Source organism: Narcine bancroftii, chromosome 2, assembly GCF_036971445.1.
Source record: "Narcine bancroftii isolate sNarBan1 chromosome 2, sNarBan1.hap1, whole genome shotgun sequence".
In the NCBI taxonomy this organism is placed as follows: domain Eukaryota; kingdom Metazoa; phylum Chordata; class Chondrichthyes; order Torpediniformes; family Narcinidae; genus Narcine; species Narcine bancroftii.
In genome coordinates, this window is record NC_091470.1 from 109,153,221 (window position 1) to 109,177,231 (window position 24,011).

At 40.7% G+C, this 24,011-nt stretch overlaps 1 protein-coding gene across 2 annotated transcripts in view; it reads left to right on the plus strand.

Annotated features, from left to right (window-relative positions):
- The window catches only part of cds2 (CDP-diacylglycerol synthase (phosphatidate cytidylyltransferase) 2), a 56,320-nt gene extending 33,869 nt beyond the window's left edge, over window positions 1-22,451 (plus strand). For both annotated transcript variants that reach the window (XM_069917992.1, XM_069917993.1), the window contains exons 9-13: window positions 1,846-1,914; window positions 8,263-8,415; window positions 8,620-8,739; window positions 12,518-12,621; window positions 15,348-22,451. In XM_069917992.1, the coding sequence (XP_069774093.1) occupies window positions 1,846-1,914; window positions 8,263-8,415; window positions 8,620-8,739; window positions 12,518-12,621; window positions 15,348-15,471 (570 nt within the window). In that variant the 3' untranslated portion in view covers window positions 15,472-22,451. The remainder of the gene's footprint in view (window positions 1-1,845; window positions 1,915-8,262; window positions 8,416-8,619; window positions 8,740-12,517; window positions 12,622-15,347) is intronic.
- The last annotated feature ends 1,560 nt before the right edge of the window (window positions 22,452-24,011 follow it).

Here is a 24,011-nt window from a genome sequence, read left to right on the forward strand (position 1 = left end):
GGGTGGGTTTGAGGTGCTGAATGGCCTACTCTACTCCCATTTTCTTTTGCTTTTATTTACCTTCCAATTACCAGGAAAGTCCTCACCCTGAAAACTGAGGAGAAGGACAACACGGGTAGCACGGTTAGCGTAGTCCTTAGTATAACACTCTGTTGGGAGTTTGAACATCTACCTGTGACTGCATGGGTTTCCCTCCTATACTCCAAAGTCCTATGGGTTTGGGGGATAATTGGTGTAATTGGGCAGTGCAGACTGGAAGGGCCTCTCAAAAGGAATGGCTACTTTTTGATTGATAAGGGTAGTTCAGATGCAGCTGAGAAAGTTGGATAAAAGCATGAGGGAGAAATGAACAGGCACACATGTTCAGGTGTGTCAGTAATAGTTACTGTGGAACAGTTCAAGAGGTGTGGCTTGTTGCAGCTGGAATTACAGATTTCTGTGAAAGGGATGAAGGGGAGAGAGAGAAAGATTTCTGTGCATTTTCTATGAATTAATTTGGATTCCAGGTTGGGACTTAATCGTGACATGGTTGGGGGTAGAGATTGTTGGAGGGAAGAGAGAGAGAGAGAGAGAGAGAGAGAGGTTACTGCATGTGACCATTCTATGAGGCAGTTTAATTACACGTATGAATGCTGAACAATCAGATCAACTCTGTTGGAACCTCAAATTGGAAAGGAATTCTAAGTAAATTACATTCTTTCACACTGAATAATATAATTTGTTACATAACCTCATGTCACAGGTGGCCAAGCCACGGCTTATGAGCCACATGGGGGACTTTGATACATATTGTGCGGCTCACGGTAATTTGTTGCTTGAAACAAGAATTGTACGAGCTGGTGCTCACAGTGGTGGTTTTAGTGGGTGTGGCATGTTATGATGTGATTGCAGCTCTCAAACATCTCAAGTTTATCTTATATGGCTCTTGCGTTAAGCAAGTTTGGCTGCCCCTGTTATAACATCTTACTGGAGTGAAATTTGGGTGGCACAGTTTTTCTTTTTTTTTTAAACACACACAGCACACATTCACCTTTTTTATTCATATCTACATTTCAAGCTTTTTAATAAAGAAAAGCTCCAATTCATATTATAATTATGAACACAATTCCAATATATTTCATGCCCTGAAATCTGCCTTCCTTCCCCATTGTAAAAGCCTCGTTTCCTGAAATAATTGAAAGGAGGAAATTTTCACAAATTTTACCCATCTGGCTTTGTGCAGAGATAAACGGGCCCTACACAAAAACACCCTCCACGATCTTCCAATGCTACTGCCCCTTTCCCTCTCCCCAAGACACGCACACACACATATAATACACACACACAACACACTACAACAATGGCCCCTGAGCCCAAAATACTGGGCAGAAAGGGACGCTGGAGGAAAAGAAGACCCTCAAATTCTCCCCCTTCCCCACCACGCCACTCCGAAATATCGGGCTGCCCGGGTGACTGGGGGGTTTCTGCAGTCGATTCGTGGGGTCAGGGTGAGGTACTCACTGGCAGAGCGGGCAGATTGCAGCGGATTGCGGCCCCTCTCAATCCTCCTTCTTTTCAACATGGCGCTACACTGGGACACACGCGCGCCATGGTTCAAATGGTTCGCATAATTCTGTTTCATCACCAACAAACCTGGGTTCAAATCCAGCACTGTCTGTGAGGCGTTTTCACATTCTCCTCGAGTCTGGATGAGATTCTTCCTGGTGCTCCGGTTGTCTCCCACCCTTCAAAATGTACGGAGCTTGTAGGAGAATTGGTGTATTTAGGCACTACGGGCCTGCTATCTGTCTCCATTTAAAATTTAATTTAATAAATTTATCTTTAATTCTATTTGTGTTCTTACAGCTGTCCCCCAAGAAGACCTGGGAAGGATTTATTGGAGGATTCTTTTCAACTGTCTTGTTTGGTCTTTTGGTGAGACTCTTGGTTTTAACCAAATGCTCAATTGCAAATAGTCAGGAAACCAATTTGATTTGTTGACCGAATTGAGCCCTCCTCCTGATAATGGTCTTTATCTTTAAAAAAAAATGGCCCACCTCCAATGCATCAGACAAGAAAAAACAGCAGGGTAAACAAACAAAAAATGCTGGAGTCAGGAAGATCAGTTCAGAATTTGAAAAGAAAAGGTTGCTGCAAGCCCCACCTTGCACCAGTTGGGTGGCTTCAGAGACACTTGTGGGGAAATGCTGAAGAAAATGTCTTTTTTTAAAAATAAAGGAACCAGAGAATGTGGGGAAAAACTCCAAGAAAGATTTGCTTGAACCTTGTCAGGAATGCAGCATTTCAAATACAGGGAGCAAGCAAAATTAAAACTGAGGTTATTAGAGCAAGGGAATCTGCAAAAATCGTGATGAGTTGTAAAGTCATAAACAACTGGTAGGGAACCCTTTTAATCTAATGGTAATTGTAGGAAACAAAGGCAGGGGCAGGTCAGTGTTACTACATTACTATCCAATCAAATGCTGGACTATTGAAAGAAATGGACATAAAATTTAATACACCGAAATGCTGGAGAAACTCGTACAGCATTTTTATGAAAAAAGGTGATCAACATTTTGGACCTGAGCCTTTCGCCAGGTATCTGGCAAAACAAGTATGTGACCTGAATAACGGGGTGGGGAGAAGTACAGGAAGAGCAGAAGAGAAAAAAGCTGACAAGTGATTGAGGGAGAGGGCTAAAAGTAGCTCTCTGATCAGGATGGGGAGCTGGAGGAGATAGAGGGATAGGGAAAGATCAGGGTAAGGGAGGTTAATGAATTTGGACTGCTATGGAATGTAACATTTTTCCTCAAACCTGTGGGCCCGGCTCTGTCCCATGTCCTTCAGGAATTCGAGGAAAATTAGAGAATTTAGACTGAACAAATGCCTCATTTGTAGGTCTAAAAAAAATGCCTATTGGGAAGGTTGAATGTAACTGTTAATTGTTTAAATTGAAATTGCCTTGAATATATAGATCCTTAAAACTTTTTATTCCCAATCCGATCCACTCCCTAAAACCTGCATACAAGATAAATGGTTGAAAAAGATAATTCTTCATAAATAGGGCTCGCAAGAGAAATGTTAAGATAGCCAAAAAAAATACCCTAAATTGTGCCCATATTCTCAGTCTATGTTTCATTATCGGATTGTCCATAAATTTTGAAAAGGAAAAGCCCAAAACTGCCAACGTAGCTCAATGTTTCGAAAAACTTGGTTCCATTTTTACCCAAGGGTGTAGATCATCTGAAATATCAAAATGTAATAGCAATAATACATTTTGTATATTTACTACCCAATCATAAAATCTAAAATTTGGGAGAGATAAGCCCCCATTTCTTTTGAAATAGGCCTTATTTATATGAGGTTGTTTACCTCGCATATATACGAAGAAATAATCAAATCCAATGAATTAAAATAAGTTTCAGGAATGAAATTTGGTGAAAATCGAAACATACAAAAATTTTGGTAAAATATTCATTTTAATTACATTAAATTAAGGGTGACCATCCCAATAATAACATTTATTTATAGCAAATTGATGGACCTAAAAATATGTTCAGGGACGGGAATCAAGAATGAATGGGAATGAGATTTGAATTCATCGATTTCAGATGAAAATTGGGTTAACATGCTTAATCTGATTAATTATACTTTATTCTGTGCATGACATTGTTAAATACAATTTAAAGTTGTACATAGAATACATATGTCCAAAGTTAGATGATCTCATTTTTATCCTGATGTTGATCCATTATCTAACAAATGTAAAATTTTTGAGGCCTCTCTGATTCATATGTTCTGGGAGTGCCCAGAACTGCAAGAATATTGGGAATAATTCTTTAAAACTCTATCACAGATTCTTAGGATTAAATTAGAACTGTGTCCATTTATTGCTTTGTTTGGTTATTCTCTACAAGAGAGGATTTCCTTAAATTCAACTCAAAAAGAATAATAGTAGCTTTTACTTTATTGACGGCCAGACGAGCAATTTTGATAAAATGGAAAGACAGCATAGCACCAACTCGTATACAATGGGTACAGGATGTTAGGTCTTGCTTGAGTTTGGAGAAAATTAGATCTTACTCTATCTTGCATACGAGCTGATAACAAAAATAGGTCTATTCCTGAGTATGTTTTATGTCTACCCGAATAATATGAATATTCCTTTTCCTTTGGGTGTTGTTTCCTCCATATATCCAAAAGTTGTATTTCTTCCATCGATTTAATTATAAATTTGGTTACTTTGTTCTTTCTGTTAATTTTTTTCCCAGTTTTGTCCATATTTGAATCCAAATTCAGGTTGAAATCCCCTCCTATTAATATGTTCCCTTGCGTATCTGCTATCTTCAAAAAGATATCTTGCATAAACTTTTGATCTTCTTCGTTAGGTGAATATACATTGAGTAGATTCCAAAACTCCGAATATATCTGACATTTTATCATTACATATCTCCCTGCTGGATCTATTATTTCCTCTTCTATTTTAAATGGCACATTTTTACTAATTAATATAGCTACTCCTCTTGCTTTTGAATTATACGATGCTGCTGTTACGTGTCCTACCCAATCTCTCTTTAATTTCTTGTGCTCCAATTCAGATAAATGTGTTTCTTGCACAAATGCTATATCAATTTTTTCTTTTTTCAGTAAATTTAGCAGTTTCTTCCTTTTAATTTGGTTATGTATTCCATTAATATTTAAAGTCATATAGTTCAACGTCGCCATTTTATACTTTGTTTATCTTCCCTTTCCGTTTCTCCATCATTACCTTTCCTTCTTATCCATTTCTGTTTTCTTGTTTTGAACCCTTTATAAGACAACATTCCTAAAACATCAAACATTTTCCTTATTCTCCTATTTAAAACTTCTTTAGCCCCAATCTCCCCTTCCCCTCCTGAGTTGTCCTTTATCCCTTGTCGGACAACCACATCTCCCCTCTCCATTTGGATTTGCGAATTCACTCGCAAGCGTCAACTGATTTTGCAGTGACCGTAACTCCTCCCCACCCAGCCCCCCCCAGAAAAGATTTCACTTTTCATATGTAACAAAGGTCACTCTTTTAATTCCCTCCTTATTCCCTCTATTCCATTTCCTTCCCTTATTAATTCTTGTCTATACTCTCTATATTTTCGTCTAAATATGGATACATTCATGTATGCACACTATACATATACACACATATACCTCTTTACCCACATACATATAAATCGTGGTCATTTTTACTCTTATTACATGTCTTCATCTCTCTGCTTGTTTTGTAGTTGTTCTGCAAATTTCCTTGCTTCCTCTGGATCCAAGAATAGTTTTTTTCCATAAGATCGTTTTCGCTGTATTGAACTCCTTCCTCTTCTTCAGTAGCTCAAAACTTATGTGTCTTTTTAGTTCGCAGTCTTTTGTACTCTCGTTACACGTCTTCATCTCTCAGTCTATTTTGTAATTGTTCTGCAAATTTTCGTGCTTCCTCTGGATCCGAGAATAGTCTGTTTTGCTGTCCTGGAATAAATATTTTCAATACCGCTGGATGCTTTAGTATAAATTTATACCCTTTCTTCCATAAAATCGCCTTTGCTGTATTGAACTCCTTTCTCTTCTTCAGGAGTTCAAAACTTATATCTGGATAAATGAAGATTTTTTGCCCTTTGTACTCCAGTGGCTTGTTGTCCTCTCTTACTTTTTCCATTGTTTTCTCCAGTACCTTTTCTCTTGTAGTATATCTTAGGAATTTTACTAAAATAGATCTTGGCTTTTGTTGTGGTTGTGGTTTAAAGGCCAATGCTCTATGTGCCCTTTCTATTTCCATTTCTTGCTGTGGTTCTGGACATCCTAGGATCCTGGGGATCCAATCTTTTATAAACTCTCTCATATTCTTGCCTTCTTCATCTTCCTTAAGGCCCACTATCTTTATGTTATTTCTTCTGTTATAATTTTCCATTATATCTATTTTCTGAGCTAACAGCTCTTGTGTCTCTTTAACTTTTTTATTAGATTCCTTTAATTTCTTTTTTAAGTCCTCTACCTCCATTTCTACTGCTGCTTCTCGTTCTTCCACCTTGTCCATTCTTTTTCCCATTTCTGATAAGGTCATATCTATTTTATTCATTTTCTTTTCTGTGTTGTTTATTCTTTTTCTTAAATCATTAAATTCTTGCGCTTGCCAATCTTTAAATGACTCCATGTATTCTTTAATAAGAGAAAGTATATCCTTTGTCTTGCCTTTCCCTTCTATTTCACTGTACTCTTCCTCTTCCTCCTCTGGGTTGGCCATCTGTTGTTTCTTTGTTGTCCTTCTCTTCTTTCTTGTTTTCGTTGTCTTCTATGTTCTCCTCTTGCTGCTGCTGTTCTGCAGCTGTCGTTGCCAGCTGTGGAGATCGACTCCCCAGCTGGTCACCCCTCCCGTCGGTGTGTTTTTTTGCATGCACGGTTGCGCACTTTTACTCGGCTCAGCGAGCCATTTTTGTAGTCCACTTTCTACCGACCTGAGGGAGCGGGTTTCTCTCTCCACCGCGGGCCTCTTCGAACAGGTAAGGCCTTCTCCTTCTTCTTCCGTTGTCTTCTCTTCCTCTCTTCTTACCGTTGGTTTCAATTTTTCTTTTTTCGTCGCCATCTTCTTTCCACCTTTATACTCACTTTACTTTAATTTTTATTTTTGTGCCCTTGTGTTTTCCTTTATTTTTTCCGACTTTTCTGGAGAGGGCTGGAGTTCACCGTCCGGTCACTACTCCATCACGTGACTCCTCCCTCGAGAAAATTAGATCTAATGTTAAAGAGATCATGGTTGAATTTGACAAGATCTGTGGCCCATTCATAGACTATTATTATAATTTGATGACTTTGGCAGGAGTGCTTCGAGGGGTTTTCTATCTGATGTCTGAGAGCTGAGACTCAATTCTTTACAATTTATTTGCTGGTGGCAGTGTTTAGTGGGAGGGGTTAGATTTCTTTCTTTTTCTTTTGTTCTTATTTTTGTTTTTTTTGTGCAACTAGAAGAGATTGATCTATTTAGATAATCACAATGGGTGATTATCTAACAGTGTTAGAATTCTTCACTTTTTTGAGAATTATATAAGATAATGTATAATTGATATGTGACTCATTCTATATTGCATTATATAAAAGTTATATAATTAATATCTAAACAATATAGACATGAAATGTTTCTCTATCAAATTAATAAAAACAAGAAAACAATACACCTGCTGTACCCCACCCCCCATGGTGTAGGGACCCTGTTGAGAATGGCTGCTCTACTCTACATTGTTAGATGAATTAACGTTCTGAAATCTGCTATCTGAAAAAAACGGTGGAAGTGGATTTGAAGGATGTTTGGATAATGCTTGAAGGGGATTATTTTTGGAGGGGAGTAGAATTGGACAGAGCTTTGAAAGGACTGATTTGGATACAGTGCAGTAAATGTTCTGACTTGAGGAAGGATGTACTGGGTTTGGAATTGATGAGGAGGAGGTTCACCAAGTTGATTCTAGAGATGAGGGGGTTAGCCTATGATGAGAGATGGAGTCGTCTGGGGATGTACTCGCTTGAATTTAGAAGAACGAGAGGGGATGCCATAGAAATGTATAAAATTATGAAAGTCATAGATAAGATAGAGGTAGGTAAGTTGTTGTTTCCATTGATGGGGAGACCAGAACAAGGGAACATGATCCAGAAGGTAGTAGATTTAGAGTGGAGATGAGGAAGAACTGCTTTCCCCAGAGGGTGTTGAATCTGTGGAATTCGCTGCCCATTGAAGCAGTGGAGATGACCTCAGTAAATGTATTTAAGGCAAGATTGGATAGATTTTTACATCATAAGGCAATTAAGGGATATGGGGGAAAAGGCAGGTAGTTGGAGATGAGCCACGATCTCATTGAATGGCAGAGCAGGCTCAATGGGCCTGATGGCCGACTCCTGCTCCTAGTTCTTATGTTCTTCTGCTCTCTTACTACTCCAGGGAGATTACTGTGGGTGAGGCATGAGGTGAAGTTTGCAGATGTTGGTAGACCTCATTCAGTGTTAAATAAGATCAGGTGTAGGTTTTCAGTCAAATAAAGGGAAATAGGCCCTTCGGTTCAATGTCCGTGTTGACCAGGTTACCCATCTGAACAGTTCCATTTGCCTGAATTTGGGCCATATCCGTCCATTGTCAAAATGTAGGCCAATGCCAAATGAAGACGCAAAACTTAGTGATAGTAGCACCCAGGAAAACATGGGAGGGATGGATCTGATCAATGTACTGTCTCTTAAACTGGGATGCTATGTTCTGTCAATACTTTCTTGTTCATGCAGCTGTCCTACGTGATGTCAGGATTCAAATACTTTGTCTGTCCTGTTGAGTTCAACAACGAGGCAAACAGTTTCACCGTGGAATGTGAACCATCGGAGCTGTTCCTGCTGCAAGATTACACAATCCCCACTGTTCTTCAGTCCATTATAGGCTGGGTATGAAGGCATTATATATTTATTATCCTTTAATGAGTGAACCTTCTGAGTCTGTGCATGCTGGACTAAAATGACCATTCCTGACACTCCCTCAGTGGGCGTGTGACTGCTTGAAAAAAGCTCAGAAAATTGCCTGCTTCCAGTGCAATGGGAAAGAGTGTTATCCATGAGTTAATTGCATTTCTTCTTGTCTCATTTCTGCAGCGGACTATCCGACTGTATCCATTCCAGATTCACAGCATTGCCCTATCTACTTTTGCATCACTAATCAGCCCCTTTGGAGGATTCTTTGCCAGTGGGTTCAAGAGAGCATTTAAGATCAAGGTATTTTACATCCCTTCCCAGGTGGCAAGAGGTTGGGAAAGGAAGGGTCTCATGATTTCAGAAAAAAAAGTACTGTATGTGCTGGTGAATTGTATAACTTGTGGAGAGGATGACCCCAGATTTTCCTCTTAAAATGTTGATTCTGAGCACTACCCTTTGTATATTAATGATTTCCCCCCCCCTCCACAAAAAAAATCAGGTACTTATTGCTGACCAGTGGCTGCTGTTTAAAAGCAAATTACACTATTTTAATACCAAATTACCCTGTAAAAGTTTTAATTTTTTCATCATATTTTAAAATAAACCACCCTTGGCTCCTGCAACAGGCCGTTTAAAGCAGTCTGACTGGGCGGGGGAGTGCTAAGACTTCGCAAGGCATGCGCAAGATTGCGTTGGAGCCAGCAGGGAGCTGGCAGCGGTGCTGATTTTGAGGTGGCATGTTTCAGTTTCAAGGAATGTTCTATACACCAGCATATACAGTAGTCATTATCCCAGTGATTCAGTCAATATTTATCCCTCAGTGATAATTGTATTTGATTTTTGTGGCTGTGCACAAATTGGGCATCTCATTTCTGTCTTTCGTATCAATGGCTGTAAAGTGCAGGGGAACATAAGACCATATATAAAGTTCTCATCAGAAACACTGTTGTGAAATTGTGATCAGAGGAGAATATTTTGGGGACCAAAATGGCCCCTCTTGGATGCATACTCCAGTCCTGAATCATGTTGCTGGAAGTGTTAACAAGTGCAAACAAGTCAGTTATAGATATGGAGAGCAGATTGCTATGTTAATGTACCTGCAGTCTAATTCAAACCTCTCTTATCTGAATGGAACTGGCTCAATTTGCATTAACAGCAAGAATTCACAACCCTTGCTCATGATAGTGATAATTCTCTGGCTGTTGATCTGATTTTAGAGGTAATTTACACACACGCCATGGCTACGTAGCAAGAAGCTGAGGGGCAGGTGCAGCGGCTGAAGGGAATTTAGTCATTCCTTTCTGTTCCGGCTGCCCCTAAATACACTGAGCTCTACTCCTCCCAATCTCTCCAAAATATATATATTTTTCTTTTTCAAGCCTCTCTGGCTCAAGAAGCTGGATGGAGCAAAGCAGGGAAAATGGCCCAGAATTGCTGCTGGGTCATTATACCCTTTCAGCTTGCTAAGCAGAACAGGCTACATCATGGTCAGGTATGGGGAAAGGTAGTGGATGTAGCCCAGACTTCACAGGCAAAACCTTCCCCATCACTGAGAACATCTACAGCAGTGGTTCACAACCTTTTTTCTTTCCACTCACGTACCACTTTAAGTGCCATAGATGCTCTCAGATTAGTAAGAGATTGCTTAAGGTGGGATATGGGTGGAAGGAAAAAGTTTTAATCGTCCCTAATTGTCTCATTCTGTACACAGTTTCATAACTCCAAAGGAAATGGGCCAATGACAATTTTTTTCTCAAGCAAAATCTTTCAGTACAATTGGGTCAAGAGCAGTGATTCATAACCTTCCCTTCCCACTCACATCCCACCTTAAGCAATCCCTTACTAATCACAGAGCACCGATGGCATAGGGAATACTTAAAGTGGTGTGTGAGTGGAAAGAAAAAGATGGGAGAACCTCTGGTTGAGATCATTATCAGAATTTGTTGTCATGAACATGTCACTAAATTTGTTGTTTTGCTGCAGGATTACAGCGCAAATATTGCTATAAAATTACATTTAAAATTAAATAAATTAGTGAAAAAATGAGAGAATGTGAGGTAGTCTGTGGTTCATTATCCATTCAGTAATCTGATGGTAGATGGCGGCACGGTTGGCATAGCGGTTAGCGCAATGCCTTTATAGAGCCACCGATAGGGACCGGATCGGGGTTTGAATCCTGTGCTGTCTATAAGGAGTTTGTACGTTCTCCCTGTGTCTCCGTGGGGTTTCTCCAGGGGGCTCCGGTTTCCTCCCACCATTCAAAATGTTCCGGGATGTAGGTTAATTGGGTGTAAATTGGGCACCATGGACTCGTGGGCCGAAATGGCCTGTTTACTGTGCTGTATGTCTAAGTTTAAATTTAAACTATTTTTGTACTACTGGGCGTTCATCTTTGGGCTCCTGCTCCTTCTTCCTGATGGTAGCAGGGTGAAGAGGGCATGGTCTGGGTGGTGGGGAATCTTGAGCATAGATGCTGCTTTCTTAAGATACCGCCTATTTAGAATGGAGACTGACGCCTGTGATGGCACTGGCCGAGTTCACAACTCCCTGTAATAATTTTCTTGACCTACATATTGGAATCTCCACACCAGTGATGCAAAAACACACCAAAAATACTGAAGGAATCCACCTGGTCTTTCAGTGTCCATAGGAGACAAAGATATATTGGTGACGTTTAATGCCTGAGCCCTTCTAAGAATAAGCAGAATGAGCACTGAGTGCATATTCTCCTCAGTTAATTCCTTTTATCACAGGCAGAATGGCTCAGGAGTTGTGAGATAATGTGGCACCTCTATAAATCTCTGGTGAGACCATAATTAGAATATTTAATTCTGGTCACCTCATCACAGGAAAGATGGAGAGGATGCAGAGGAGATTTACCAGGATGTTGGCAAGGTTGGAAATTGCCTTATGAGGCAAGGTTAGCAGAGCTGGGACATTTCTCCTTGGAAGGAAGAAGAATGAGAGGTGTCTTAATAGAGATCTTCAAGACCGAGAGGCATAGATAAAGTGGACAGCCAGCACCTGTTCCCTGGGTGGGAGTAGCAAACACCAGAGAACACCTGTACAAAGTGAAGGGAGGAAAGTTTAGGGGAGGCATTAGGGGTAAGTTTTATTGCACAGAGAGTTGAGGGTACCTGGAACACCTTCCAGGGGTGGCGTTGGAGGCTGAAACATTAGGGGCATTTAAGAGACTCTTAGATAGGCACATGGATGAAAGAAGAATAGGTTGTGAGGCAGGGAGAGTTTTTTTTTGTAGGATACAACATTGTGAGCTGAAGGGCCTGAACTGGGCTGTAACATTCTGTATTCTAATGCCTGCTCTAGAGTCACCTGTGCTCTCTTTGAGTCCATTCCATACCCACTCATGGAGCTGGTGTTGATCAGACATTTCTGTAAGAAGGGGCCTTGCTAGTGAAATCATTTGTTTGTGACCATGAAGCTGCTGTAGCAGCTTTACACAGATCTTACTTTTAAGTTCAATGTTCAAATTTAACTGAAATTTAAGATACATATCTAAAAGAGAAATGTAAACAAACAAATAATGTGCAAACTAAGAGTTGTTAAGGGAGTCCTTGATTGAGTTTGTCGTTGAGCAGTCTGATGATGGAGGGGGAGCAGCTGTTCTTGAACCTGGTGGTCTTGCGGCAGCTATGCCTCTTTCCTGATGGTAGCAGTGAGAACAGAGCATGTCCTGGGTAGTGTGGACATGTTTATGATTTAATGTGGATATTTTTACATTTGTAAAAACAGTTTTTTATTCTTTTTACATTGATACAATGTTCCCTTAAAGTAACATTGAGAAAAATGTGTCAACCCATTTTTTTTTAGACCTGCAGCACCATAACAGGCCCTTCTGGCCCACAACCCAGGTTGCCCAGTTAAATCTAATTAACCTATAACCCTGGTACATTTTGAAGGGTGGGAGGAAACCGGAGCACCAGGAGAAAACCCATGCAGATACGGGAGAACGAACAAGCTCCTTAGAGACAACACCAGATGTGAACACGGGTCGTTGGCGCTGTAACAGCATGACGTTAACTGTGTTGCCTAATGTTCAAACTTTTTTTCTCCCCAGGATTTTGCTGACACCATACCTGGTCATGGTGGGATTATGGACCGCTTTGATTGTCAGTATCTCATGGCTACCTTCGTCAATGTCTACATTGCCAGCTTTATAAGGTAAGTGCCACTCACCTCAACCTAAACTTAATCTCTTCATTACAACATGGAGCACTCAGCTTTCTGATGCAGAGACCTCCAAAAGTAAAATTCATTAACTGGGAGGTCTTTTTCCAGATAAGGTGCAATATGAATGCAGTTACGTGGATATGTCGGATATTTTTAAAACAGCAAAAAAATTAATGTTCAAATTTATAGGATTGTTACATGGTTTGACCAGTGGATGTAAGAGAAAGGATCACTTTCTTCTGGCACTGTGAAATGTAATATTTCATACCTCACCCCTATCTGCTTCAGATCCTCCTCCAACTTTGTGCATCTTCAGGAACTCGGGATTCCTCCAACTGTGGTCTTGTACTCTTCAACCTACTGATAAAGGAGCATGTCCTCACCTTTCATGGGCCCAGGTTCCTTAATCCTGGTTCTTCTCCCAATTATTGACCCAATGTCAGCTTTACCTTGTGAACCATTTCCATTGTCAATGGATGTTCTCTTTTTCGAGTGTTGCAAGTTTGATGGATGTTTGATTGAAATGTTCCAATTCTCCATCCTTGGTGTGAAGCGTGCTCACCAGAAGCAATGGTTACCATTGTTTCAATGTGGCCCTTTCACACCAGTGATTTGGAGATATAGTAAAACTTCTGGTATCCAGAATTCAAGCAATTGGCAGCGTCAAATAACCAGCAAAAAAAAAGAGAAAAATAAATTTAAAAAATTAAAATAAGTAAGAATAAAATAATAGGTAAAAAGGCGCAAGTTTATCATTGTAAAAGTAAATGTTCTCTGAAGTGACACATAAACCTTTGGTGAAGATGGGAGCAAATATTCAGCCAGCGAAGTGCCTTGGTTGGGCTTTGCTCATAGCAGCTGTTTGAGTAAAGTTGTGTGAAACAGCAAAGATATCGCCCAGGATGAAAAGCTGGTTGATGCCGCTCACTGTTGGGGTGACTCTCTTAAGTTTCTCCTTATTCCTGCTTATCTATAAACTTGGGGGGGAGGGGGGTGTTAATTATCTATAATGTTATTGTTCACTTTTTAGGCGACTCTGTGGAGGGGGAGGAACCTGCAGATGCAGCAATGGTTAAACATTTTCAAAGAATGTGACTGAAAATAAACTAAAATGCTTTAAGGTTATTATATTCATGCAAGTGAAGTTTGTTCAGTGTAAATACAGTATAGTATTTTTATCTTGTAAATTGTTTATTCTTAATGCAGGTGTAGTTAGGCATTGAAAGATTGAGTCTCAAGCAACCAGAAAATACACTTATCTGCCATCTACTGATCCTCATAGGTGCTGGATACCAGAGGTTTTACTGTAATGTACTTCTGCTCCCCAGAGCAGATACACCAGTGTCAGCGGGAGCTCTTTTCCATGTTGATAGAACATTGCGGGTTCATGAATTGCTCTGAGAACTCAAGCTGAAAACTCAGGTTGCTGTTCCAGTGCAGGATTGAGGGAGCCACGTTGTCAGAGGATGTATTAGACCAACCTTTTTCTGGCTATGCCCCACTTTGGACTCTGCTCAAAGTTTATTGGCCCCCTTCTTTCTGAAGCAGTCAAGTCCAGTTCGTTTCTTCCGTACTTCTACAAACTGCATAAAAAAAAATATGATTTCAGACATGGCCTCCTTCCACCACCCCCCCCCCCCCCCCCCCCCCCAGCCCCAAATGTGCTGTGGTCCTCAGTGGGGGTTGAGCATGGCTGTTTTGGACATTATACTGTGTGAAACATGAAAGTCAGCAGACCCTGTGATGTGGTTAAAAACACACAAAGATGCTGGAGGTACTCAGCCAGTCTCGCAGCGTCCACAGGAGGTGAAGATATATCACTGATGTTCCGGGCCTGAATCCTTCTTCCACAGAGATGGTGGAGGAACTTAGCCTGTCTCGCAGCGTCCATATGCGGTAAAGATAAATTACCAACGTTTCAGGCCTGAGCCCTCCTTCACGGTATAAGCGAAGAAAAGGAAGGCGTCAGAACAAAGAGACTGAAACTGGCCAGGGGATAAGTCCAGACCAACAAACAAAAGTGGATCTGATAAGAGGAGAGGTGAGAATTGATTTTAGCTCTGTGGAAGGAGACAGAGGGAAAAGGGAGGCAGAGCTGGGTTTCTATTCTTCTTCCTCCTGTTCCCTTTCTCTCAGCCCTGTCTCCCTTTTTCCCCCTCTCTTTTTTTCACAGAGCTAAAATCAATTCTCACCTTTCCTCTTAACATTACAATTAACACCTTTTGTTGGTCTGGACTCCTTCACCAGCCAGCCTTCAGTATCTTTATTCTTTGGCCTTCCTGTTCTTTGCTTATTCCTTGAAGGGCTCAGGCCCGAAACGTCGGTAATATATCTGCGAGACCAGCTGAGTTCCTCCAGCATTTCTGTGTGTTTTTAGATGATACACAATGCTCCATGAATCCTCTTGGATGTACTCTAACAATGGGTGCTAAGAATAAAAACAATTCTGCTTGGTGCCTTAAAAAGTAGGCTCTTGCATGGAGTTTGTGAGTGTTTATTGTGTGCAACTTGTCTGCTGCATTTCCTCTCTCACATTCATGGCAGCGCTATAAAATGTCTTCATTGGTGTCTCCTGAAGTGCAAAAGGCAAAGATGCTGTAAAAATGACAAGCCTTTTACTTCCAGCAGCTAAACCAGTCATGACTTGCAGCTGAAAATTGATTTTGTTTGAAAGGGAAGCTTAAAATGTATTAAAATGTTCCTTTGGTTCTTTCTAGGGGCCCGAATCCCAGCAAGCTTCTGCAACAGTTGCTGGCTCTCCGCCTGGACCAGCAGTTGCAGATATTCAAGAGCCTGAAAGCCAGTCTGATTCAGAAGGGTGTGCTGCCTGCTGGGTCATAGGGTGGAGGGATTCAATGAAGCGTTGAAGTGAGACATTTCTGGGAAAGAGTCCAGCCAGTGACCTTTCTCTCAAACTCAGTGCGTTCAGGCTACTCTTCAAAGAATTTCCATATCTAACTAAGAGGTCAAAACTCCATCAGATGCATTCTTTATTTGAACACTGGTTGATGGGATTCATAAGTACCTGTAGTCTAGTGTTTAATCATGGGATGTAACTCATTAGTAGGTGTTATGCTATAGTGTCACCTGATGGTCTAGCCCATGATTAACCATCAAAGCTACATAGAGGGTTTTTATTTTGTTTTTATTGACTTGGTATTCACAATGAGAGATTGAGAAGCTAACTCTGAATTCTGTACAGGTCATGGATCTTGGTCCAGTTGAATCCCAACCCGAGGCTCTTAAAAATCGAACCAAGTTTCCATGATTTGTATGTTCCGCTGCTCAAATGTACGCTTTAGGGTTGAGTAGATGTCGTGTTTGGTCTACCTTTGACCATGTGATTTGTGAAGAATCTGCTGTTTTACATTTGTGTTTATAAGGGCTTCTTGAACTACATGAAGGAGCTTAGCATATGAACTTTACACTGGCTGTATTTTAGGAATAGAGGATTCTAGTAGATGAAGTAATAAGTAGCATTTGCACACTGAAGACTTTGAAGTGGGGTGTCGAGATCAGATTTAGTGGAGGAACAATAGTCCCGAGATACATGTCATTTATCTAGCAGCACATTTAGCGTAGTGGTTAACACAACGCTGTTATAGCACCAGCGACTGGGGTTCGAATCCTGGCACTGTTTGTATGAGTTTGTATGTTCTCCCCGTGTGTGTGTGTGTGTGTGTGGGTTTCCTCTGGGTGTCCCAGTTTCCTCCCACCCTTCCAAAACGTACCGGGGGTTATAGGTCAATTGGGTGTAATTAGGCTGATGGGGCCTGTTACTGAGCTGTATGTCCAAATTTAAATTTATTGCAACTTGACACTGCAATTGTGAAATACTGCCTTTCATGGGAAAGGCATGATTCTTTTGAGACGAGCATCTCCGTTTAACAGAACCTAGTATCCCCATCACAAAGGAAAATGTTAACTTTTACAAATATATTTAGTCTAAAAGCAAGATATGCACTCAAATATTATTTAGATATTAACCTGTAATTATAGCTGCTTTTAATGGGGTCTTTGAACAAAATCACTGCATCGTGCTCTCAAGCCACTCCACACCAATGATTTATTTTGGGAGTGCGATGTCAAGAAATGCAGGTGGTGGCTCTTAACATGTACAGCATCTGCAACCTATTCAGCCACATGGGGAAATCATGCTTTATTTTTGTCCCTCCCTCCCCTCCTTCGTTTTACCATCTCTTCCCCCCCCATCCCATCTCCCCCAGTGTCCATTCTCACCCAGTGGGTAAAAACAGATAAGCCCATGGACTGACCATTCCCCAAACCAAGCTAAAGCAGGATATTACCTGTATGGGAGCAACCACATCCCTTCTGTCCTGACAGCTAGGGATGGAGCAGTGATTGAAATAAGTGTGGGTGGGGAACGTGAGTGTGAACTAAGCCAGCTTCTGATTGGCAATGCTCATCTCACCACACTGAGACAGGGAGAGAGTGACAATCATTTCTCAGAGGCATCTAAAAGATTACATACAGGTAGTCCTCAACTTATGATGGGGTTATGTTCTGGCCAACCCATTGTAAGTTGGAAAAAAATCGTGTCGACAAAGGGCAGTGGGATCAGTGTGGGGATCGACGCGGAGCTGTGGGATCAGTGTGGGGACCGATAGCAGGCTGTTGGGAGAGAGCGGGGCAATAGGATCAGTGTGGGGACTGATACAGTGTGTTGAGGAGAGTGCAGGGCAGTGGGGACTAATACAGGGATGTCAGGAAAGGCTGAGGCAGTGGGAACATTGTGGGGACTGACGGTGCTGTGAGGAGAGAGTGGAACAGTGGGATCAATGTGGGGACTGATACAGCGCTGTGGGGAGATGCTGAACATTATAGCCTTGCCAAAATCCAAAGTACAGTACGAATTCTACCATTGTAACTTTGAAAAATCATTAAGTCGAACCATAGTAAGTTGGGGACCACCTGTAGTGCCAAAAGACTGTACTTCCATTTGGTTTTAATGTGGAAAATTCCAGTTAACAAATTGTACAGTGGCTTGACTTTGGTGTAAAACCTGAGGGATAGCTGAATGTTCCTTAATCTCAATTGAAGATTGTCCTAACCCTAGTATTATTTTTTGGTTATCTGTCCTGTTAGACTCCATGTTTAATTCCCTGCTCAAGATTTAATTCCCCTTAAGGTTTGTCGAAAGCCAATATTCAATATCACCCAAAGCACCACTAGAATGATTAGTAGTTGACTGTAAAATTTTTGAAGACTGTTGTTGTGTTGACAATCCTTGTGTAAAGTGTGAAGAGGATTCATCTCTGTGATTGTGTCGACACCTCAGGAGTGAACGTTTGCCAACTGTGAAATCTTCTTCATGATGCAGTTTATGAGCTGTACTGTGATTAGTTGGTAGGGGAGCAGACCAGTTTAAGTTGTCATATACTCTGCCACTAAATTTCAGCTTCTGATTATCATATTTCCACCCTTTTTAGCCTTGATTCCCGTCATGTTATTAGTTCAGTTGCACTGTTTGCTGGATAGAGGTATGCAGAAGAATACTGTGAATTACTGAGTACAACTGCCAAAAACTCTGCAAACTTGCACCAGGAGCATGATCTGTTTCCTCTCGCTAGGAGAAAATGCCAAGTTCCGCCAAGAGTGGATTTGGCAGGGACAATTATAATGATAGGTCAAAAATGAGAATTGCCTCCGGCTAGTGTAGTTATTAAAGGGGAGTAGCTCTTCTCGTTTACTTGAAATTATTAGGGAAAATTCATTAGAAAAGATGGCTAGCTATTCATTTCATTCATTGAGAGAAATCTGACTTTGCAATTGGTGCACATGGATCGGAATACATGATGTTGGACAATGAGAACAATGATGGCATTCAGAGTGTAACAGTGAGAAGAGGTGGCTGGTTACTGGCCAAGCCTGACCAAGGTGGCAGAGAGCAGTAATCAGGTGCACAGTTCATTCCCAATACACCTCAGTATATCTTTAAACCACACTGATAGACCTACTGTGGTCACTGCCGTTTCATTATCTTGTATTAGATACTTAAACAAGGAGCTAAGAAAGGAAGAAGGAACAAAATCTTCAGAGGGACCAACTACCTTTCCTAGTTTTGAAACTCTCTTTGCAATATATTCTGGCTGACTTATCTTGGTCAATTTGGGACATGTTTGACTCCATTAATTGCATTCAATTCAGTATCTTGTGACATTTCTGATAGGGCATGGCTCATTGAGATTGGTGATGTTTAGAGATATTCAGGTGGGAGAAAAGTGTACAGTGCAGTTGGCCTGTTATTCTCCCATTTTTTTTCAGTCTGCTGACCTCAACATGTGCAGGTGAGTACAACAGGCAGCCAGTTGACCATGATAACCCCCATCCCTTACCCCTCTTTCTAAATATTGCCAGACAGTAGAATATTATCAGATAAAATTCTAAAGATCATCAACTGAGAGAATTCTCTGTTCCATACCATCTGCTGGACCTGCATGCTGAAGCCCCTCCTATCCCTACAGGGGAGAGGTTGGGGAAGAGGAACCGACATGGTACTGTCACAGCATCACCTGTGCTGATCTGATGAGCATTATATAGAATTCAGCATCTCTACCATGTTTTCTTCTTAAAGCATTACACACTTGAATAATTTAATCTGTACCACGCTGAATCCTTTACAGTCCCACATATATAGCCTTCCTTAGAATTCTATGATCTCTCATTATCTCTTATGACTATAACAGCAGAAGATCGTAAAATGTTGATAGCTTGGGTTACTTTGATATACTGTGAATTAATGTTCCTACTGTTTACTTTTGCAAAGATTTGCAATTAGTTTGAAGAGTAGAATCAGGAGAAGTGGTGACATCTGGTATTTAAAACAAAATGTAAACTTTGCAAGGGAATCTATTTCAACAAAAAAAGTCAGGTGAAAAATCAATTCATTTTTCTATCAGTTTGATGAAAGACATTTATAACAACTTTTATATGTTCTGCTACAAAGATGTGGATATTTTCAAAACATATTCCCATTACAAATGAACCAAAATCTTCATTGATTTAAATCCCATGACTCCACAAAGTATATATACAGTCTTCTTCCACTGAGCAGTTAGCATGTTGAAATTTGGAAAAAAGAATAGGTGGGACGTGATTCCAACTCAGACCCAACAATGTTCTGAAAGCCATTCTGCTACCCCAGTGTGACTAGCACCAGTTCATTCATTCATGGCTTGGCTTCGTAAATGAAGATTTCGGAAGGGAGCTGCCCATGTGGACATGGACTAGCATCAGTAACCTGATGAAAATGAACAAGAGCAGAAGGTGCCTCTTGAACAAGGTGTCATTGAATGACATTTGAAGCTTCTGAGATGACAATCGTTTAGAAATATTGAAAATTCACTCCTGAAAGATGTCCCAATATTCTTGAGAGATTTGAATTTGTTCTAATGAAGTATATTTTGTGCCAAAGTATCCTTTAATCTTGAATTTAATAATGGTGCACAAATACTTGCTGTCAATGGCATAAAACCAGTGATAAATGCTATGGTAGGACAGCTTGGGAAGGGTTTTTGGAACCTTTGAACATTGAAAAAGCCTCAGTTCAAAACATTGCATGAGAAATGCTGAAAACGGCAGACAGGAGATACTTGGTTGAAAGCTTCATGACGGGGTTACCTTTGCAGGGGTTATCCAAGGAGAAGGAAATGTTAAATGCTTGTGCTGTGATTGTTCAAGTGAGTTGTGCAGGGGATCTGCACAAGTTGGATACTGGCCTGTGGTAAATAATGCAGTTGATGTGCACATCATTGCAATGCCTGCAACCTGTGGTACCTTCAGAAGAGGCCCTGAGACTTGCAGGAATGTAATCCTCCCCATCCCTGTCTCACACCAAGGATTTGAAGATGTAAATGAGTATCAGAAAACAGTCATGATTATTTAAAAAAATAGATGGAATACTTCAAAAATAAAACTAAATCTGTAACTGTGTTGGATGTGTGGGTGCTACCAAGTTCTCTATTATTGAAAATTTTGTCAAGCAATGTCTCTTATTATGGAAGTTTTTATATATGTTTATATTCTTTAAATAAACCATGTCCATGCACTGTGGTACCAGATCATTAGATATAGGTAAATACTGTCTCTGACCTTAGACAGATTCAACTTTCTGCTCCTTGCTGATGTTTAGTAGCACAAAGCACAGCCAGCCACAACTCAGTGTATTTTTACGCTCTGGAGACGTGTGTGTATTTATTTTTTTTTACATATCCAAAATCTGGGTCAGTTGATTGATAAATGCATTAAAACAAATGCAGGAATCAATGATTACAGTTTGCAATATTTTAAAATCATATAATTATATTGCTGCCATTAAATATGTTAGCCAGGACAGTGTACATTTTCCTTTGCTCAAGACCTGTCCTTATTTGCAGCGGGTAGAGATCACGCAGAAAGCCAATGCATGAAGAGTGGCCTCATGTCTAGCAATTGGAAGGAGCAGCAAGCATGGGGGAATAGTGACGTAACTGTGGTTAATACAAAGTGCCTTCTGATGCATTGAGGGAAATGTTGCTTTACCTTTGAGCCAGTCATTTGAATGCACAAATTGAATAGTTTCCCAGCCCCGACCCCCCCCCCCCCCAAGCATACGTGACTTAGAATTAAAGCCTATTCCAAAATAAGATGGAATGCTTTGACCCAAAATAAGATGTCCCTGCTGATATTTTTTTTCCTGTAAATTTTCTTAATGTGGGGGTGGGAATAGATCCTATTTAATTAACACAGTGGCTTTACATGCTGAGGTGATGCTTCTGAATTCAAATGGAGCTATCCAGCTGGCCGCAACCAAGTGAAAACCATAGTGTGCTCAGCGCTGCCTCCTGTTGGGTGAACTGCATCTTGAGAATTGAACCAAATAGGTATGGCATTACACATTACTGGACCAGGTGCCATATGGCATGGTCACTTCCAAAAACACAATTCAACAAAGTTTGTCAACTTAGGACACTTTAATTATTCAATTTAAAAAGTATTGATCAAATTCTCAAGCTTTAAAAACTTGTATTAATCAAATATCCTATTGTAATAAATTTAATGCCTTGATTGATGCTGATTCAAAAAGAAAGACCATCTACTTTGAACAATTTGCCCTCTGCTTTTCACACATTAAAATATGTGGCCTAAGTACAAGACGCATGCAGGGTCTTGTGTGTTGGAAGAGTTTCCATCTAAATAGAAGCATGAGAGAGGAGTTTTGTAGACAGAGATGCGTGGAATATGAATAATAGGGTGGGCGGGGGGGGGGGGGGTGGGGAGAGCAGGAGCTGCAGCTTTCAGAGCAGGTGAACAAATTTCATAGAATCTGCTAATCTCTGCTTAAAATTACATCTATTTTCGTCTATCAAGGCAATTAATCCATTTGAAACAATACACAATTGGCCAAAATAAATTTATTTTAAAATGCTAACGTCTAAAGAACTAAAATGAAGGAAGCTGCAATAATGTTGAGGTCCTCATGAATGCTAGACACAGGATTTCCTTTTGACCAGATTACAGCATGGACAAGTGCACACATTAGGTCAATGCGGTTGGGTAAGTTGCTTACTTATTTTTTAAATGCTACCTGCCTCTCGATGTGAAGTACAAAACATTTAGTTCATGTGTGGCTGTACATGTCCATTTGTATTGATCATTTCAACTTGTGCGGTCACGAGTGTGTGCGCACGCATATACTGTAGTAGACACAGAGATGTGCTACACACACATATATGTGTATATTTGATGGTGATAAAGAGTTCACATTATTTACACGTTATTTATATATGTTTGAAATAAAAATAATCTTATTACATGCCAAAGCAGTTATGCATTCTTTTTAATCCTACATTTATCTCAAAAAGGCAATCAGTTTAGGAACTTTTAAAGAAGGAAATCTGACCTGATCCAGTCTCCGGGACTCTGTTACCATAACACTGTGTTCCTCTGTCCACGTAACCTACAGAGAACTCCATGAGCATCTCAGATTACCCCTAATACCTTTTTACTGCCATTAGGCACGAGTACTCAATGCCATGAAGAGCAGAACAGTCCCATCGCTCCAACTCATCCATGTCAGTCCAGTTGGAATTTTGGTCTAATCCCATTTGCCTGCATTGGATCCACATCCTTTTAAACCCTTCCTTTCTATGAAGCTGACCAATTGTCCTCTGAATGTTGTAAATGTACATACTTTTATAGTTTCTTCCGGCAGTTCAGCTCAGCCTTCAACACCAATATTCCCTCAGTGCTGGTCAAGAAGCTCCAAACCCTGGGCCTCTGTACCCTCATTCTGCAACAGATGACTTCCTCATCAGATGACCACAGTCAGTACAAATTGGAAATAATGTCTCCTCCTCACTGATTATCAACACATGCACCTCAAGGATGTGTGCTTAGCCCATTGCTCTACTCACTATACACCCATGACTGCATCCAGGCACGATTTCAATGTCATCTAAAAATTCTACGATTCTATCTACAATATCTACGGTTGTTGGTAGAATGACAAATGGTAATGAGGAAGCATACAGGAAGGAGATAGATCAGCTTGTTGAATGGAGTCACGCCAACAACCTTGCACTCAACATTAACAGAACTAAGATGATGATTGTGGACTTCAGAAGGACATCAGGAGAACAGATCCAGTCCTCGTTGAGGGCTCAGTAGTGGAGAGGGTCAAGAACTTCAAATTTGGTGTCAACGTCTCTGAGGATCTGTCCTGGAGCCTCCATTTTGAAGCAATCATGAAGAAGTCTTGCCTGTGGCGATACTTTGTGAGGTGTTTGAGGAGATTCGGTATGTCACTGAAAACATATACAGGTGTACCATGGAGAGCATTCTGGCTGGTTGCATCACTGTCTGGAGTAGAGGTGCTAATGGTCAGGACAAGAAAGACTCTGGAGGGTTGTTAACTCAGCTGCAACATCACAGGCACCAGACTTCACTCCATCGACGTCTACAAGAGGTGGTGCCTTAAGAAAGCAGCCTCTGTCCTCAAGGACCCCCACCACCCAGGCCACACCCTCTTCACTCTGCTACCATCAGGAAGAAAGTACAGGAGCCTGCAGACGAGCACAAGGACAGCTTCTTTCCCTCTGCCATCGGATTCCTGAATGATCAATGAATAAAGACATTCTCTTTCTTTGACTTTTCGTGCACTATTTTAATTTATTTTTGAAAGGTGTTTTAGATGAATGTTTGCGGTGTGATGCAGCTGCCAAACAACGAATTTTGTGACTTGTTCAAGACAATAAATTCCGATTCTGGGTTCATACCAGATATTGATTATTGTTTAAGCAAAGAAGTTGCTCCTTGGGACCCTCTTAAATTTCTCACCTTAATCCTCTGGGATCATCTGCTCTGAGAAAAATAGCATTTAC